Source organism: Anticarsia gemmatalis, chromosome Z, assembly GCF_050436995.1.
Source record: "Anticarsia gemmatalis isolate Benzon Research Colony breed Stoneville strain chromosome Z, ilAntGemm2 primary, whole genome shotgun sequence".
Taxonomy (NCBI): domain Eukaryota; kingdom Metazoa; phylum Arthropoda; class Insecta; order Lepidoptera; family Erebidae; genus Anticarsia; species Anticarsia gemmatalis.
Genome location: NC_134776.1, coordinates 22,087,449 through 22,102,697, shown reverse-complemented (window position 1 = coordinate 22,102,697; position 15,249 = coordinate 22,087,449). Strand labels below are relative to the sequence as shown.

Genomic DNA, 15,249 nt, shown 5'->3' with positions numbered 1-15,249 from the left:
GAAGGAAATAAGCCATTGCAGCGGCACGTTGTATAAATACTAGCTGTCCCGACAAACGTTGTTTTGCCATATCTATACTAATATTATAAAGCTGAAGAGATTGTTTGTTTGTTTGTTTTTTTCAAATTCACATTCAAATTCAAATTATTTATTTGTTTTAAGATTATATTATAGTTTGTTTGTTTGAATGCACTAAACTAGGGTCCTAAATCCCAATAATCTAGGTCCGATTTAAAAAAATATTTCAGTGTTAGATAGCCCATTTATCGAGGATGGCTATAGGCTATATATCATCACGCTACGACCAATGGGCGCAGGGTACGAGTAAAAAATGTTACAAAAACGGGGAAAATTTTGACCCATTCTCTCTTATGTGACGCAAGCGAAGTTGCGCGAGTCAGCTAGTAATTTTATATATATTATGTTATTATGTTATATAAATTTAAAGATGGCATTCTTCACAAAATAACGCTAGTACGTGGAAAGCACCAATTGTGATGCGCACGAACAATAGCGATTTCCGTGTGTGTGTGAAGTACGTGTACGTACACGCACGTCCCGGCACACTATCGCACGACCCGGTGTAATGTCAACGATCTCTCCGCTAGGGTTAGGCTTCCAATACAACCACTGACTGACTACTGAAACACAAAATACTAACTGTCCCACTGCTGGATAAGGGTACGCTCCCGCAATGAGGAATGGTTTTACGTGATCAGTCTACAAATTCACAAATATTGTTGTATTGTAACTAACTAACGACATAACTTTTTGATATATATTAGAAGAAAATACAACTACGAAAAGTCGTTGATGTATTATCCTGTCTTCGCCACCTCGACCTATGTGTAGGAGACGAACGTTCAGATCGCTGCTCACTAAGAACTGGATCTGAAATAATATACATAGTAAACTGTATTAAAAGCTCGTACAGTGACCGCGGGTAGTCGCGTCAGTAGCGAGTAGTGCGTCGCTCAGTGTGTTACACACTCGACCCTATGTTGTGTGGGCGCACGTGAGCACCAGCTGGTGAATACTTAGTATTTGGGCTTGTCTCCAGTAGGCATGTAGCTATTATAAGGTGGCGTGCTCGTTGTGGCTAGGCGCGGCGAGGGCGCGGTGACACTTCCCATAACACGGTGTCGTGTGTGAATGAATCATTCTACTTGTTGTTTATGTAATACGACCCGATCGCTCTCCGCGTATCGGCCTGCGGTTTACTTACCGACTTGTGTTCTTTTCGACGTTGGACATCTATGTATGTGACTTAACCACTACTAGTTTGACTTAAAAAGTAATAGTGAAATGTTTTTCGATATTGCTACTCAAGGAAAGAACTTCCTAGATATTTCTGTCCCAAAAATCGATAACGTTTATTATTAAGATCGTGGACATGAAATAGTATGTGTGTTGTGTTTGCGTCAGGGGTACCGCATGGAGTGTCCGCCGGGCTGCCCGGCCGCCGTGTACGAGCTGATGCGCGGCTGCTGGCAGTGGAGCCCCGCCGACCGGCCCACCTTCCGCGACATACACCACGCGCTCGAGCACATGTTCCAGGACAACTCTATCACTGAAGGTACTCTTCTCTCCTCACATCTATACGCTATATTATTATGCTCCACCTATCTTCCACTAGTTTCTGCTGGAGTGCATGGAATGTGGTCTGTCGCATTTGTCGCACATGTCAGAACTATAACATTACATTCATAATATTATAGGGATAGTTACTAAAGTAGTATAATGGAAACATTTATTTGAGCTTGTTTCTAGTTTTTGAATGTATTGAGACCGCCACTAGGCAGTGCGAGCGTAACTTTACTATAGGTAAGTTCACTGTCTGTGTCGTGTCTGTGTGGCGAGCTCGCACCTGACTCGTGGATGTCTGTCTGTCACCAGACTGCATCTCATGAACCGATACTTATAGTTAGATATTTGACATTTTGAAAGTTGCTGCGTTTCTTTGTTTATTTTCGAATACTAAAAAGAAGAATAAAACAAATATTTACGAGAGCTTCCATGAAACAAAAGTCATTCATTTTGTCGGTTTTAGAAAAATGGTACGGAAACCGTGTTGCCCGAGTCCAACACACACTTGTTCAGGTTGTTTTATATTAATGTCCGTTACTGAAAGAAGCGAATCCAGCAGCAGCGAAGCATGTACTCTATTATGATGATACAAATGTTGTGTAGAGTGCATGAGTGTGCAGTCGTCATGTGCTCTCACAATGGCACTGGTATATGGCATTAATGAGTAGTAGTGTGAGCGTGTGTATGTTTGTGTGCACAGAGGTGGAGAAGCAGCTGCAGGAGGGCGGCGCGTGCGGCGGCACCCCGCAGATGTCGCTGAAGAAGGGCGGCGCCGTGCAGATGCGCCGCCCCACCAACCGGCGCGGCAAGCAGGCGCCCACGCCGCCCAAGCGCACCAGGTGACGCCGACACACTACACACACTACACACACTACACACACCCTTACCACAACACGCTCGCAACCACTAGCTACCACTAACTACCACTCGTTATTTCTTAGGTATTTCACTATTAATGAAATCCGCTGCTCTTTTTGACTAGCATGGGATGTCACAGACTAGTGTCACTGTTGACATCAAATGCATAAATAATTGATACGTTGTTTCTGTCTGTAATCAAACCCAGACCTTACAATATACTCGTACGTATGTTTTATCCAGACAAGATTTAATTTGTTTGAGAAGCTAGTGTAATTGTGTATTAATAGTGGTGGTAATATTTTGGATGGTGTCGAGTGGTGTCGAGTGGTGTCGAGTGGTGGAGGTGGATCGCTAACGCATAGTTCGTACGTTGCACGTTGTGGCGCTGTGGTGGCGCGACGTGCAGCCTGCTGTCGTCGTGCAGCTCGTTCCGCGAGTCGCAGTACGCCGCCGACGAGCACGCCGCCGCCGACGACGCGCTCGCCTCGCTCAACGGTACGTTCTCACACACAGTCATGTTCAGGGTGTCACGCGATATACGCATCGATGCGTAGGTACCATTCAACTAACATTAAGACTCACCATTTCGGAGATATACGGAACTATAGGGTCTTGAAATTGAGCTTATTTCTATTTATGCGGGCGGAATAAATAAATAAGAAACGTAATAAATAGAATCATTCATTTAATTCGCGCGGACACGGTACATAAAGTCATATCTCCGATGCGGTAAGTCCTAATTTCAATGGTATGGTAGGAATCTACGCGACCGTCTGCTGAACACCTACACCCGCCTGATACGAATACAAATTACTGTAATAAGAATATCGAATTACAAACTTCAATTATACTAGTAATATAAAACACGAACTGTGTACGTAAAGATAATTCACGTCAATAGAAACAACAAGGTTTACTTGTCGGTGTGACACACACATTGACACGATCAGAACAGTATGCTTATATCTAACTTACTTAACCCCGATTTCTGAGGTACATTTAGCGGTAGTTTATCTATTCGATAGCTGTTAAAGTCATATACAAATAAAAACTCTACTGAATAAATAAACTACCGTTGAAAGTACTCAGACACCGTACACCGGGGGTTAGTACTTCATTCTCCGGCACTTGGTTTGAACTCAACAAACAACTACATAACATAAAACTATTATATCCAAGCTCACTGGAAATTATCGCTTCATTAGCAATTTACGTTACATTCATGTAATAACGAGGTACTTCATTTAAAAAATATATTATAATGCTTTCTATAACATCGTTTCTTGTTGTACGATGTCTGATATCTGTGGATATGATCCCTATAATTCCTGAGAATTGACAATTAGTTACATACTAATAGTTCATCGCATATGGTAACAATTTTTGTAAAAACCTTTTTGTAGACGATACCCACCATTATTCTATCTCTGTTTGCAAAGATAATAACTTTATATAATTGAGATTGTTTTCAAGAGGAAAGATGCAGATTAAAAGTTTGTAGAGTCATGTAAAATTGCTTCAGCTATCTGTAGATATAAAACACAAAATGACATCAGCTTGTGTCGTCGCGTGGCGCTTCGCTCCTCGCCGGAGCCGAGCGGCTGCCCGAGGAGTCCTTAACAAATACTCCGTCGTCATGTTGTCATGTAGCCATGTTGACATTTAGCAGAAGTACGTTGTTTGTGATACGAGTGAATGTTGACACGTGGTGGTCGATGCTGTGCGCCGCCTGTCGTTGTAGTAGACGTGGTCGCTGTATGCGCGGTGGCTCGTACCGCCGCCGCCCGCTGCTGCACTACATTGTTCACGTGCGAGTATTGTCACGTAACTCTATGCGTATACAGCGACAACAATGCCGCGCTCGACTGTCGTAATCTTAAGTATACCAATTACTTTGTTTGCAAACCATTTCATAAAAGTATGATTTTAAACTCAATCTGTACTGGTCAAAACAAAATAAGGGTCACTTAATTTATTTAGTGTTCTCATTTTTTTTTTCATGAAATGTAGGTGTTATAAAATTACTAAGTTAATTAGATTACTCATTTTTTAATGTAATCAACTTTAAATAAATACAAAATCAGCAAAAAAATATAAATAGTGTTTTAAGCAAAGTAGTAATTTTTGACGAAAAAAAAACTTGCTATAATTTTGAAAGGTTTGTGTACTGTATTGTTTTTTGTACTTTTTTAGTATTGTGTGTGGCGGCCCCCTCTTTTGGGAACAAATTCCTAGATACCATATGTTTTCGATCGGATCGAGGTCTTTTAGAGCCGCTCTGGTAACTGAAACCTTGCACCAATTCTCTGTGCCAATGGGACCACATGGGGTCTGACCACCTTCTCAACGTATCAATGAGCAGTTACAGTGCTTTGATTGAGAAATACAGGCTCAGCTCTACCGGATATGCTGATACCTCTAACCTCCCCACACCATGACATTGGGCCCCCGAACCTGTCACTTTCATGGATGAAAGGGTCCGAAAATTGCTCACCTCATCCGACGATCATCACTAAAAAACTTCACCTTACTGCACGTAGCACTGTACCCCATTGTGGAGGCGCCCATAGCCAGTTGCGCTCACCGGTCGGTAAACGATCTGTGGGTTAAGCAACCGTTGGCGCGGTCATTCCATAGATGGGTGACCGCATAGTGGTATTTGAACTGGGCGTCTCCGTGCTTCGGAGGGCACGTTAAAAGTCGGTCCCGGTTGTTGTCTACTAAGATAACAGTCGTTAAGCTATGTCAAAGGCCTTCGGGCGGCTTGAACAACTTTGACACTAGGTGACCACTAACCATACGACAAATGAAATGAAACTGTACCCCAATCACTCATGTTCCAGTTAAGATGTTCCTAGCAAATGCTACGCGGGTTGCACGGTGAGCACTAGTAAGTGCAATGCGCACTATACGTGTCCTCGAGAACTGCTGGTCTTCATGCAACCGGTTTCTAATCATTTGGTCACTAACACGGGTTCCTGTGGCTTGGCAAGCGATTTTGTAAGGAGCGAGTGGTGATAAAACGCTCCCTTCGCGCCGTCAAACGGATATAGATATCTTCTTGTGCAGTGGTAGCCCTAGTTAACTAGTTAACTAGTTAATAACTTGTGTCTAAACATAAGATTAATGTCTCATAAGCATCAATCACAGTATGCATTTAAGCAAAAATAACCCAAATACTTACAAAATTTGAAGTGGCCCTTATTTTGTTTTGAGTAGTACGTATTATCAATATGTGGCAAGTTTTAAATGTCTGTTTGTGAGCGAATTAAGCTTTCTGGTACGGTAGGTGTAGTCGTATGTGCGGTGTGTGTGTCGCACAGTCGTACAGGCGCTCCGTGTCACATTCATCAGTCTGTTGTGTCGGCGCTGGGTGTGAGTGGGTGTGAGTGGGAGTCATGCGCTGCTCGAGTACTGTAGGCGCACGTTGATCGCACTCGCTCCGCGGTTCACGGCGACGCGCACGCACGGCCGCCCTCTCCCCGGGACTAGTCACTCGGCCCGCCGGTAGGGGGCGAGCGTGTGTCGACGAGTCGCGCGCTCACGTCTATGTGTTTAGTTTGTCTGTATCATATAAGTATGTATGTATATGTGCCACATTTAATATGAATATTCTGTGTAGTGACATATCTGTGTACTACTATATGTTAATGATATGTTAATCATATGCATCAGTTTAAATAGCGTTTTCTGTTTGTTTGTCCGCTCGCTCAGGTGTATAGCGATAGGGTTCACGGTGTAAGTATACGAAGCGTTTCGGATACACAGTGTACCTAATATATTCATATATTTTATGTATGTATGTAATATCGTTCAAGTCCTGACTAAATAGATAAAAATACCTCTATAATATGAATGTGTATATATATGTATGCTGATAACTACAAACCAAATAAATGAAGCGAGCGAGACTCGGCCGTGCTCGGGCGTGCTCGGGCGTGCTCGGGCGTGCCCGGGCGTGCTCGGCTCTCGCTCTGTTAATATATTTATATTCACATATGTATGTATCATATATTGTTATAATATTTATGTTCTGCACATAAATCAGAATAATACAAGACAATGCAGTGTTTAATATACAAACGTAATCAATAAATACTTATTTTTTGATGCACGTTTCCGTGTAGAAATATAGAATGAAAATATCAGCAACGAAAATAATAGTGTATAGTGGCACTCGCTAAATGCACAGCACAAGTCTTATCTATAATAAATATTTATTGGAATGTTTACAAAATAGCTTTTGTTTGCGTGCCAGGTGCCTGATTTAAATGAAATGAAAATTGAGATGCGCGGCTCAAACGAGAGCCTCAGCGCGTCAGTGTCATTAACCTACAGCACTGTGCAATGTGCATGTGTGAATGTGTATACAAGTCCCCCACATGCAGATATTTAGCCGGGTGTCTTTCATTTGTACTAAATATATGATGTCCTCTACATCGTTACAAAACTGTCGCAGGGACAGGCTCCCCGACGAGCGGCGAGCCAGTGCGGCTGTGTGCTGTCACTGCTGTCTTGTGTTATTGAGATTTGTGTGCCGCGGTGCATGCAGAAAACAACACCTAGTGGTGTGCGCCTCTGACGGCGGCTTGTTTTCTGTGGAGCACGCGGTGCTGTGTGTGCGTGTGTCGCGCCCTGCTCGCCTCACTCGCCGTGCACTCGACTCGCGCTCGCCTCTCAGTCGCCACGCTCTCGCCACGCATCTCGCCGTCTAGTGCGACTGTTATAAGTGATCTATCTATTTGTACATTTGCAATCGAATCACGACGGAATACTTGTTAAAAATGTATAGACACGAGACACGAGCGTCGATAGAACATTTGGTACGTTGTAAGGCGATGCGATGTGACCGCTCGTGCACACATGTACGCACACGTACGCACGCGCGCGTTTCAACTTTACTATCAGTAGTTATTAGATTTGTTGCACTATGTTTGTATATGTAGTTTACATTTATTCATTTTTATTATGTAACCATTAAATTATTTTTTGTATCCCGACGCGTGCGAGTATTATTATGTGATTTCCGTTGAGTCGGAGGGGAGGGAGGGGAGTTTTGTCGGGAATAGGTGATTGTTGTAGCGGCCTCTGTCCGTCACCTGTGTGTTTGTTTATAATGATTTGTTTTAGTGATTCGAGTGTTAGTGTTTTATTCTAATCGTATTAACTAGTGGTACGTACTACACGATGCTTGCTGTTAGCGTGTCGTGTGTGGAAGTGTATGTACGGTGTGGTGTGTGCAGGGGGCGCGCGCTGCGGCGGCGGGGCGCGCGAGGCGTCGTCCGAGGGCTCGCTGGCGGAGGCCACGCCCGACACGGACGAGTCGGCCGGCGCCGAGCCGCGCCGCGCCAAGCGCCGCCACCACGCGCCGCCGCACCACGCGCCGCACCACGCGCAGCCCGCCGCGCACCACGACCGCGACCAGCCGCGGGTAACTCTTCGCTTGATTACATTTCTTTCTTGGCCGATGTAAATGTGCTCGTCATCGTTATAACGTTTGGTGTACAACATTCCAGCAAGGAGTGCAGGTGGCAGCGCTCGAGGTGCAGAACGTGAAGCGTGCGATCAACAGGTATGGCACGCTGCCGAAGGGCGCACGCATCGGCGCCTACCTCGAGTCTCTGCGTCAAAGCGGGGGCGCGGGAGGCGCGGGCGCGGCGAGCGGCGCGGGCAGCGCGGGGGGCGCGCGCGAGCCCGAGGCGCGCTCGCTGTCTCCTCGCACCGCGCGCGCTCAGCCGCACATGATCCGCTCTAACTCGTCGGGTGGCGTCACTGCGCCCCCCGCCTCGCCGCGCGCCGCCCGCGCCGCTCCCTTGCGCTCCTTTGCCGACAGCCCGGCTAAGCCGCGGCCGCGCCTCGCCGACCTCGAGTTTCCACCGCCCCCGCCCGACCTGCCGCCGCCGCCCGAGGAGGCGCAGCCGCCGCCCCCGCCGCCGCCGCCCGACTGCTGTCGCGACGCCGCCACCGACATGCACGAACCACGCGACGAGCCGCTGCCGTTGCCGCCACCGCTCGCCGCTCTCGACTCCGACGAGCGCCTCACCAAAAAGAATATGAAAGAGATGCTGGAATTGAAACTCGTAGCCGAGATCAAGGAGCGCGCCGACAAGAAAAAGCACAAAGTGAAGGAGACGTCACCGCCCGACGAACTCGTCGAAATGCACACATCGTTCGGTGACCCGGTCACTAGGCTCGTCTCCGAGCTCTCCGAGAGCCTCAACCTGGAAGCGCTCCGGCGCGGCGAGCGCGCCAAGCCCGAGCCGCCGCGCGCCGCCGACGACAAGGACACCGTGTCACCGATCGAGCTCAAGGTGAGTCTGCGCAAGACCGCCTACAACAACAACGTGGACGCCAAGCGAGCCGACGCAGACGCACGCTCCACCGACTTCAAGTCGCAGCTCAAAAAAGTTGAGACCAACAAGAAAATCGCGGGCGTCGCCAAGGACGCGGACGAGTCGCGCTCGATCATAGACTTCAAGTCGCGGCTGCGGAAAGTGGACAGCGGCACCGGCGGCGCCACCAACGGCACCGGCGCCAAGAAGCCGGAGCGCGCCTCGCCCGACGACGGCGGCGAGCGCGCGCGCTGCGAGAGCGGCTCGCACGACGACGACGACGACAAGCGCCGCAGCACCGGCAGCATCAGCAGCCTCAAGAAGCTCTGGGAGAGCAAGGAGTCGGACGAGCGGCTCAGCCCCAAGCTGCGCGCGCGCGCCGACGCCGACGACGAGACCTCGCCCGAGGAGCGCGCCGCGGGGGGGCGCTCCTCGCACAAGCCCGCCGTGCCCAGCAAGCCCAACGTGAAGGGCAAGCCCACCAAGGTCGGTCACATCAACCCAATATTATTGTATTATTCAACTTACACCTATTTTACTTTACTTTGCATATTAGTATGTGAAAACCTGCTTTAAATATTGAAGATAGCTTAAATTCACTTTTTTTAATAGTAGTACTTTACATGGATTCCTTATTTTAGGACTACACGTAACGATTGCTATTAAATTAAATGACATAAAGATGCAAACGGAAACTTTTTTCAACGGAAGGTTTAAATTACTATATAAAAGTTATAATTTATATAATTTAAACTTATTACTAGTTTCATAAAATATTGTTTGTTATTTCTAAATTATAGCGAGTTCGATACTCAGCTACAACTTAATCAGAAAATCTTTGGTTACTGTAATGTCTATTTAAAAAAAAACAATCCTTTAAGTGAATAATGACATATTATTATCAATATTGAAAATAGTTTGTCACCATGGCGCGTCACTTGACACATATAATACATATATGAGCAGTGAACTAGGCTCCGTTGTCCGGGGAACCTTACATAGATGGACACGTTTGTGAGAGCGCCATTCATACAATATACAAGTATCAAACTGTCGATGTGTACATTGTGTTTGAACGATGAACGAAGTATATGAGGCTGGTGCGGTACGTGCAGTACGTGTGTGAGTGTGTGTGTGTGGCGAGTGTTGTAACAGTAGTGGTGTGTCGCGCAGGGCGGCATCTACGCGACGCCGCTACACCTGGCGGCCGACGACGAGGACCCCGACCTGCTGGCGGCGCTGCGCAACACGCTCGACTGGTGCACCAACGAGGTACGCGCACGCACTTATTTATACACTTTGCTACTAAATACAACATCTTTCATCATCCATTAATCAAAAGGTGCAATATATACAATATATATGTTACTGTAAAAGCCCGAACGGTGGTAAATCCTAAGATTTTCCGGTATAACCTAAGATTTACCAACTCGCAATGGTAAAAGTCCGAACAATTCTTTTATTTCGAACTTTTACCTATATTCACTTGATGATATCGAGATGTCGCCGGAGCCCCGCTTCGCGGGGCTCCTCCTTCTGGGTGGTTAAAAAAAAATAACCACGAAGGCTAAGGTGGGAGCTTCGCTTCGCTCGCTCCCACCTTAGCCTTCTAACCTAACCTACCCATGTCGATATGCCCAAAACTCCTTCTTTATAACTATGTCACAGTATATAATTATACCGTGAAATAGTTATAAACATAGTTATGAAGGAGGATTTTTTTATATATCGTAACATAGTTTTTAAACTCTGGCTTGTTCGGACTTTTACCATTGAGAGTTGGTAAATCTTAGGTTTTACCGGAAAATCGTAGGGTTTACCACAGTTCGGGCTTTTACAGTAACATATACATATAAATAGAATAAAGCTTAAGGTTGCCATCCTACTAACATTACAGCTGTTAGATTTTGTAAGAATAGAAGGACGTATGTTTGTTACTTTTTTACGAAAAAAGTACTGGACGCGTTTCGATTAACCTGGTTAAACATCAGAATAACATATAGGCTACCATTTGCTCTAATTAAATATTATATTACTAGCGTAACTAGTATAATTTATTGAGGAAAACTAAAGGTGAAAATGATTTTCAACAACGTATTCTATCCCGTGGGGGGTGATTGACTTTGATCTATCTCGTAGAGTTTACCCTGCATTTGTATTGTAAACGCAAAAAATGTGTTATTTACGACTTCGCATTACAGATGTTGAAATTATCAGTAGTTCTCTAATGTATTAAGCATTTACATATAAACCTTCCTTTTTAGGCTAAGCGTTTGGATGAGTGACAGTGATATAAAGCAATAGTTGATGAAGTTACTGTAAGTTTGGATGGTAGGCTTACAATGAAAACAGCTGTCAACTAACTAGTGAGAATGTTAATGCACAGGGTCCAAACAATGTAATTGAGTTATTAAGATTTTGTATTAATTGATAAAATGTAACGTTCGTAATAAACGTGTGTAGTGAAGGTGTCGTCGTGTTTGTGTGCAGGTGCGTCGCGGTTGCGGCGGCGTGGGCGGCGTGGGCGTGGCGGGCGCGGGCGGCGGGCGCGGCTCGCTGTGGCGGCTGCAGACGTCGGAGCGGCTGGCGAGGCTGGGCGCGGCGTGCGCGGCGGCGGCGGACGCGCGCGCCTGCGCCCCGCAGCTCCGCCTGCAGCTGCGCGCCGCCGCCGCGCGCCTCGAGGCGGAGGCGCGCGCGCTCGCCTCGCCCGCGCCGCCCACGCACCACCTCGCCGACGGCGTCGAGCGCGCGCTCAAGGAGCTCGCCGACATCGTGCACAGGTCACTGCCGCCCACCACACCACACCACCACACACCACACCACAACACAGTCTCATTATAAATTAACAGCACGCTAATGCTCTTAAGCTTGCTATATTATTAGAAACTACCGATTATAAAACCCCACTGGAATTAAGCGCAATTGAAAATAACTTCATTGTTACGCATGCAATTTTCACTCTTACGGTTGTAATTTTAACGTAATTACACAAAAATCTCGATAAAACTACTTCTTAAAATATTATTATTAAAATGATTTCTCTTTTATACTTATACAAATGAATCAATTCTAAGCATTCAGTATCACTTAATTTCGAATGTACAGTAATAATTACTAGTAATATTTAGCGCTCCAGTATGACAATAAAAATCAGCGTGACCCACCAAAGCGCAGCCACCACACGTTCCTCCTTTAAATACAATTAATGAAACAATTTTTTAGGTCTTTTACTATTTATTTTCGGTTAAAATTATAATATTTTTTATGGTATTTAAAATAATTTCCCTCCAGTCATACATTTTTACTGCTATTTACACCCCCTAAGAAAAGTAACTAAACGCGTCATATGATTAATACATAAGAAGATATGGGAATCAACACAAACACCCATTTTACCTTGTAATGCCTAGGCTTTGCCTGAATTCAAATATATGAAACATAATAGGTATACACAATTTTTTTTCGATTATTCAGAAAAAGCACATAAAGTTGAAAGTAATCTAATTGATGTTAGTATTTAGTGGCGCTGTCTCAGTAAATTGTTAACAACATTTCAGATAAACTCGCAGTACGAGTTATGATCAGAAGCCCCACGCCGCAGACGGCGGCGACACGTCGGCGACAGCGTGGCGACAGCACGACGACACTACGACGTGTGATCTCAGCGTGACTCAGTGTACATACGTCATGACTGCATATACTTATATACACACACTAACAGTACTTACATGTATCACTCGTTATACTAGACCTTCATTATATATAATACTATGTGTACTCAAACCAAAGAGAGTAATGATCGACTTTGTACATTGACATGGAGCCCCTCGTACCACTAGCACTGCCCCCTGGTCCTCCACCCCTCCACCGACTAACTATTTATAGTCACGTCGCGCCCGTCTCAACGGAATTGTTAGAGGAGTCCCAACTCTCACCCTACATTGTAAGACTAGTGAATATTAATAGACGAGTCATTCCGCAAGTTCCCATCAAATACTCTCTGTTGTTAGCGTTAAGTGTTAGCAGGTAGTTGATCATGTACAAGTATTATGTATGCGTATTAAGTAGATGGTACTGCTATCGTATCGTATATCGTATTCCTATGTAATGTATATATAAAGACTGACGCGCGCCGCGTGCGGGCGAGCGCGGGCGCGTGCGCGGCGCCGCTCCGCGCCTGACGCGCAGGGGCCGCGCGGGCGCCGCGCTTTGAGTTCTGCTAGTTGATTATGTCATTTATTTATCAGTGCCAAAATGTATGTTTGTAAGATAGTCGGCGACGCCGGCGCCACTCGGCTCCGTGCGATCGCGCACATTCCTCCTACACTAGACTTTCTACTTAAGAGGTGACACTCGTTTATGTACTCTTTTGTTTAGCATTTAACTAAATAAATAGCTAGTTACTATATACGTTAGAAGATGACTTCGACTCGGACCAATAGCGATGTGCGACGCTTGTTCATTGATAGTGGGCGGGCGACAGGTGGCGCCACGCACGGTTTGCATTTAAGACTGTCGTTTATGTATCGGTTTGTTCTGGGCCTATATATTGTATCGTAGAGTTAGTTGTGCGTCGCGGCCGTCACCACCGCCGGTCAGATCGGCCGCACCGGCCGCACCGGCCGCACCGGCCACACCGGCCACACTGGCCATCACCCATCGCTCCCACTGTACTACTGCTCTTGTATTATTGCGTATTGTATTCTATATTGAATATTTTATTTTATTATAGTGCGAACAAATCATGTTCTCAAAAATTAACTATTTTAAGTTAGCGTACTGTGATACGGCTTATAATATAATAATAATTATGCTCAATATTTTCTTTTACTATTATTTGTATTAATCGAAATTGTAAGGTATTTTAATAAAATTATTATTATAATATGCTATTGCGATCGGTGACAAGTAAATCGGTATCAAACATTTACATGAAATATGTTTATCAGCCGGCGCGAGGGAGCGAGCGCGCACGCCCGACGCGCACGTGCGCGCTCGCTCCCTGCGCGCGGGACTAAGTATAACATGTGTATGCTAGTCTTTATTATTATAATAAATGTATTTACGTAAGTTCTCTAAAATAGGTTCGTGTACAATCCTTCAAGCTATTTTAGTAATCACTGTATCGATAAGGATTTTGTATTAGTCGAAGCAGGGCAGCGCTCGGTCGCGCCCTCCCCCTCCCCTCTCTTCGCCAGCGACGAGGCGCCGGCGTGACGCGGCCGCAGCTGATGCCCACGCGACTGCTGCATGAAGCGAGCGACGACGGCGCGGCGGGCACGCGACGGCTGCGGCCGTGTGACGACGGCGGCCGCTCGCTACCGCTTACTGTGCACCATGTATCCCTGCTCTCCTACTGGTTCGCGCCATCTCGATTCCCTATGATAAGTAATAGAATCCAAAGATACATAACAGATGTCCAATTGTAATGGAAATAAAATGATTTCTTTAAGATTCATGTTTTTTACTGTTTACCTTTATCCATGTGCATTAACAAATAATTGAATTAGTGTTAAGAATTGGGTAAGTTTGCGTTTCCTCGGTTTCATGGAGCTTGCTTTGGTTTCATTTTAGCTGGGGAAGCCGCCAGCCTTCACTTATGAACTGTTCCATGCCTCACCTGTAACCGTCTCGGTTTAATATTGAACAATCTGTCGGTATTTTTGATATCAATGTTAACATCCTTTTAATATCTGGGATTTCCTTTGTATGCCTAAACGTTACTCCAGTGCTCCCTGTGTGCGAGCGATGAGTAGACGGGCGTTATACTGCGCTCACATGATTACCATAAAGTGTACCTGGCGATCAGAATATCTTTCGTGCCATGTTGTAGATAGTGCTTGCTTGGTTGATGTTATATATCGCACTAATGATTCAATAGTGCTGTGATCAAATACATTTTTTTTTGACAGAGTCGACCAATAACTCGAGTATCACTCACTATTATGGGTACATAAAAATTAAATGCTCTTTGTGTTTTAAAAACTAAATCCAAGAAATTATTTTGTTAAGTACTACTAGATAAAAAAAATACGGTACCTATGGTCTAGTTGTAGTTGTGTCGATGTATTTTGAGTTACAACAGTATTGTATTAGTGCGTATGATAGCTGCCTCTAGTAAAAAAAATTAATTGTTGATTTACGGCAAAAAGTTATTCAACATATTTGTAGGCAAAGTCATTTGCTACAAATTATGCTTTTTACAATTTTATTGTAAGGCGATTAACACACTGCCCCGCACCACGCAGCGTAGCGCGTGAATGCGTGTTCGAACGTTGCTTGTAAGTATCTCCGTTTGTATGGAAAACACGCACAGTCTAACACACAGAAAATGCATCCACGCGCGTTCATGCGGATCACGCGCATACACGCGGAGAAACATGCACCCCCGCGCGTAGGTGCGAGGCGAGACGCAAGGTATGGCACACCGAATCCCGCAGTGCCGCGCGTGATTTTTATCATGACTATC

At 45.4% G+C, this 15,249-nt stretch overlaps 1 protein-coding gene across 2 annotated transcripts in view; it reads left to right on the top strand.

Moving 5' to 3' along the window:
* Positions 1-14,234, top strand: part of Abl (tyrosine-protein kinase Abl) — a 40,355-nt gene extending 26,121 nt beyond the window's left edge. The window contains exons 9-16 of one of the 2 annotated variants that reach the window (XM_076135450.1): positions 1,426-1,576; positions 2,288-2,426; positions 2,873-2,943; positions 7,692-7,879; positions 7,965-9,266; positions 9,954-10,052; positions 11,271-11,560; positions 12,338-14,234. In XM_076135450.1, coding sequence (XP_075991565.1) covers positions 1,426-1,576; positions 2,288-2,426; positions 2,873-2,943; positions 7,692-7,879; positions 7,965-9,266; positions 9,954-10,052; positions 11,271-11,560; positions 12,338-12,341 — 2,244 coding nt within the window. In that variant the 3' untranslated portion in view covers positions 12,342-14,234. Of the gene's footprint in view, positions 1-1,425; positions 1,577-2,287; positions 2,427-2,854; positions 2,944-7,691; positions 7,880-7,964; positions 9,267-9,953; positions 10,053-11,270; positions 11,561-12,337 lie in introns of both variants that reach the window. The other variant, XM_076135449.1, reaches the window with a different exon arrangement.
* Positions 14,235-15,249: the final 1,015 nt, after the last annotated feature.